General features: G+C 48.1%; 1 protein-coding gene across 1 annotated transcript in view; it reads left to right on the forward strand.

Moving 5' to 3' along the window:
- Positions 1-597: 597 nt before the first annotated feature.
- Positions 598-4221, forward strand: part of LOC107122072 (calcium-activated potassium channel subunit alpha-1-like) — a gene marked incomplete at its 5' end in the record, with an annotated part of 36217 nt that continues 32593 nt past the window's right edge. The window contains one exon of the mRNA XM_015425099.1: positions 598-749. Within this exon, the coding sequence (XP_015280585.1) occupies positions 598-749 (152 nt within the window). The remainder of the gene's footprint in view (positions 750-4221) is intronic.

The following is a 4221-nucleotide window of genomic DNA, read 5'->3' on the forward strand; positions in this document are numbered from 1 at the left end:
GGAACAAGAAAGAAACCTGAAGAAACAGAAACTTACAAGTGAGAGAAGAAGAAGAGATTGGATTTATATCCTGCCCTTCACTATCTGAAAAATGGCTTACAATCCCTTCCCCTCCCCACAACAGACACCCTGTAAGGTAGGCAGGGCTGAGAGAGCTTTCCAAGAACTGCCCTTGAGAGAACAGCTCTGACAGAACTTGTGACAGACCCAAGGTCACACCAGCAGCTGCATGTGGAGGAGTGGGGATTCGAACCTGGTTCCCCCAGATTAGAGTCCGTGCTCTTATCCACGACACCAAACTGGAAAATGAGAATGTGGAAAAATTGAGAATGTGGAAAATACCTAAGAAAGTTTATTCCCATCTGTCCTTTTGTAACTGATTTTTTTTATACCTAGACATAGACTGAAGTGCAAAGTCCATTATATCTTACCTTAAACATGTACATACGTGCCACATAAATTATTATTGCCTTATGGTTAAGCTTGGTTCAATTTCAAAGGCATTATAATTGAGAATTAGGAAAAAATACGTACCACATTTGTGCTCTAAAATATGTCTCAGATATTTTAAAATGCTTTTTAAATCCTAATTTGCAGTGTGTACCGTTTCAATGTATGCCTTTTTGCCTCCTCAGGGTTTACTCCACCAGGAATGGAAAGGCCATCCCCAGATAACAGCCCAGTCCACGGCCTCCTCCGTCAACCTTCCATCACAACGGGGGTTAATATCCCGATTATAACAGAGTTAGGTAAGAAGAACAAAAGGCTATCCGTCCTTTTTGTGTGTGCCTTTCTGTCCCTGTTTCCTTTCCATTATGGCAGCCATTTGTACCTGCTGGTGTGGGATTAGTTTTGTGACGGAAAAAACAAAACAACAAGTATGCAAGGTGTTTTTTGTTTTTTTTAAAGCAATAGCATGAGTTTCCTTCTTTCCTTACATGGTTACCATGCATAACACATCAGAATGTGGTCCATAAAAGACAGAACTGCTACATCTGCGGGGGGTGGGGGAACAGTGCTTATACACAGAACAGAACGTTTTCCCACATGATATTCGACTGGCATAAGGACATGGGTGGCTAACCTGTAGAACAGATGCCGTGTGAGATGGCGGCACAGCTTTGAAGCATTTCTGGCCTATGGTAAATTGGCACATAAACCTGAATATGGTATATGGTAGGCTCAGGCCAATCCCATGCTCTCTTTTCCAGCACTGCTTCGCTGCCTAGAAGAAGCAAAATTTCCTTAGAAGCTCTGTGTGTGGAGGGGGTAATAGGACCCATGGCACACCTAGGCTGCATCCACTCCTCGTTGGCTATTGTGCTATCATTTTCCTCTAGCAATCGTTTGCAAGTGGGTTGTCTTGTCCATACCAGGAGAATCCAGTTGTGAATGACACCTGTAGTTCAATGGTAGTGCAGTGTCCAACCATGTGTGGATGAACCCCTGAACACATGAAGCTGCCTTATCCCAAATCAGACCATTGGTCCATCAAGGTCACTATTGTCTAAGACTCGCAGTGGCTCTCCAGGTCAGGAACGGGTCTTTCACATCACCTCCTCCCTGGCCCTTTGAACTGGAGATGCTGGGAATTGAACCGGGGACCTTCTACATACCATGCAGATGCTCTACCACTAAGCCATGGCCCCCTCCCCTGTGCAGCACTGTCATTCTGTGGAGCTGAATCATAACACACTCTCTGAAAAGATTGCCTACCATTGCATTGCAATAATGGTGCAACTTAGGGTTCCCAAATCCCCCCGGGGGGCAGATTTCCCCCCGCTTTTGAGGCCCGATTTCCGCCCCCGCGGAATCGGGCCCGGGGGAAACCCCACCCCTGTGCGTGCGCCACCCGGATGTGATGTACAGACACCAGGCACGCTGGGGGCGGGGCCACAGCCATTTGAGGGGAAAACAAAGAGTTTTCCCCTCAAAAGTCAGTGACAAATTTGTGCTGTAATCGTGTGGGGCACTGTCCCCCACCAAGGGGACCATGGCACCCGCAAGTGTTCCTTTGATGCCCAGTGAGCTTTTCAGAAAGTGGGTGAGGTTGCTGTCAGGCAAGGCTTGTTATCACCTGCCCCCATTCAAATGAAAGGCTTTTTCCGGCTGGGAGATCATGAGGACTGCTAAACACCCGGGCTTTCCTCGGCCAGTGTGTCTTCCATTCCCCCTCCAGGCTTCCCTTCTTCCCAGGAGCTGTGAGGAGGGCAGTGTCCCTTCAACTCCACTTCCGGTGGCAGCCATTTTGAGTTTGCCTCCACTTCCTGTGGCAGCCATTTTGGGTTTGGCTCCACTTCCTGTGGCAGCCATTTTGGAGGCCGTGCTCACCGCCCCCTCTCAAAACCCCAAAGGTTCCCACAGGCTCAAAGAGGTTGGGGACTCCTGGTGTGGGACGTGCTGCTATCATTGAGTCTGAGGCGAGAGTGCCAGGCTTCATTCCCCCTGCGCCGCTAGCAATGTCCCCTCTAAGCTGTGGAGTCTCGTGAGCAAAAATTCTACTTTGTGAGCGACTGGCATGAAAGTTGTGAGCGAGTGATTTGGCTGCTGCATAGATTAGCTTGCTCTGGAGCCATCCCTTCCTGAGCTAAGACAAAAATATGTGAGCCAGAGGCTAAAGAACTGTGAGCTAGCTCACACTAAACTCATCTTAGAGGGAACAGTGACCGCTAGAGAGGAGACCGTTGCTGGAGGAGTGCAAGGGTTCTGTATCTCATGGCGAGAGACCAGCTGGATTTGTCCTTTCACTCTCTGTCCATTTAGTTTTAAACCTGACCTGTCTCACTCCCTTACATTATTCTCTTTCTGTGCCTTCTTTCCTCGCAACCCTTCGCCTCAACCTCCCCCCCCCAAAAAAAAAACACAACAACACTTATTAGCTAAGCCGGGCAAACTTCTGCCTTTGGTTTCAATCAGTCAGGGAAAAAACAGTGGGACTCACATTCTAATGATAACTGAACTGGATAAGAAGCACCTTCTTCCTTCACCTCCGCCGCCTTTTTTGTTCTACTATTGTTCCAACCATGATCGGCTTTCTCTTTTATTTCTCCGGCTGTATCAGAGGGGGCGACCCCCATAGCACCGCTTTGAATGTGTTTTTATTTTGTGATACCAGTTGAAATCAACTGTCTTTCTCTGGCGTTTCTTAATGATTTTCTCTCCCCCCCCCCTTTCCACATGCGGCATCAGTAAATCTTTGATCACACTCATCTGACCTGCCGGCTGTTTCCATAGCATCTTCACACCAATTCATTTTTCTTTGGTCTAGACCCCTTTTTTTTTCGCCCCTTGGCTTTGCTTTCTTTTCTTTCCTTTTTTTAAACTCCAGCCACCTGTCAATTTGACTGACATGTCTTAACGGCTCTTGCAGGCGTCAAAGAAGAAATAAAAAGATTCTGAGGGAGGGGGGAATAAGGAAGAAGTCCCAGCATCACACCTTCTCATAAGCTGTTTGTGTGTTTGTTCGTTGGGCGGGGGGGCTCGGGTTCCGAAGCCCCTGAAACCGGCTAAACTTTGTCTGCAAAACCGATGCCAGCCCCCCCACCCCACGCCCAGCCCAGAGACATTTCATACAAAATATAGCAAGGACAACACCGGCTGTGAAAGATAAAGCTCTTGAAGTTTGAGGCTGAGGGCTCCTGCTTGCCATGGTTGCCCGAGATTTTGCAGTGACTCGGAAATCGTCACCAACATAACAGATGGGGACTTTTTTGTCAGGTAATTAGCCTTGTGTGAGATATTAGGGTTATTTCACACGTGCTAAATAATACCGTTTCAATCCACTTCAGCAACCATTTGCAAGTGGATTTTGCCATTTCACACAGTAAAATCCAGTTGACTAAGTGCCTTGAAAGTGTGTTTAGTGTGTGTGAAAGCGCCCTTTTAAGTCCAAGTCGTACAAGTCTGCCAGTCACAGGTCACACGCACAGTGCTCCTGAAGTCAGTTGCCTCAGTTTAATTTAGGAGGAGGAGATTGGATTGATACCCCGCCCTTCACTACCCAAAGGTGTCTCAGAGCGGCTTACAAACTCCTTTCCCTTCCCCTCCCCACAACAGACACCCTGTGAGGTAGGTGGGGCTGAGAGAGCTCTGACAGAAACTGCTCTTTTTCAAGGACAGCTCTTTTCAGAGCTACGGCTTGCCCAAGGCCATCCAGCAGGTGCAAGTGGAGGAGTGGGGGAATCAAACCCGGTTCTCCCAGATTAGAGTCCGCGCACTTCA

The sequence above is a fragment of the Gekko japonicus genome, unplaced genomic scaffold (assembly GCF_001447785.1).
Source record: "Gekko japonicus isolate JY-2015 unplaced genomic scaffold, Gekko_japonicus_V1.1 scaffold3239, whole genome shotgun sequence".
Lineage (NCBI taxonomy): Eukaryota > Metazoa > Chordata > Lepidosauria > Squamata > Gekkonidae > Gekko > Gekko japonicus.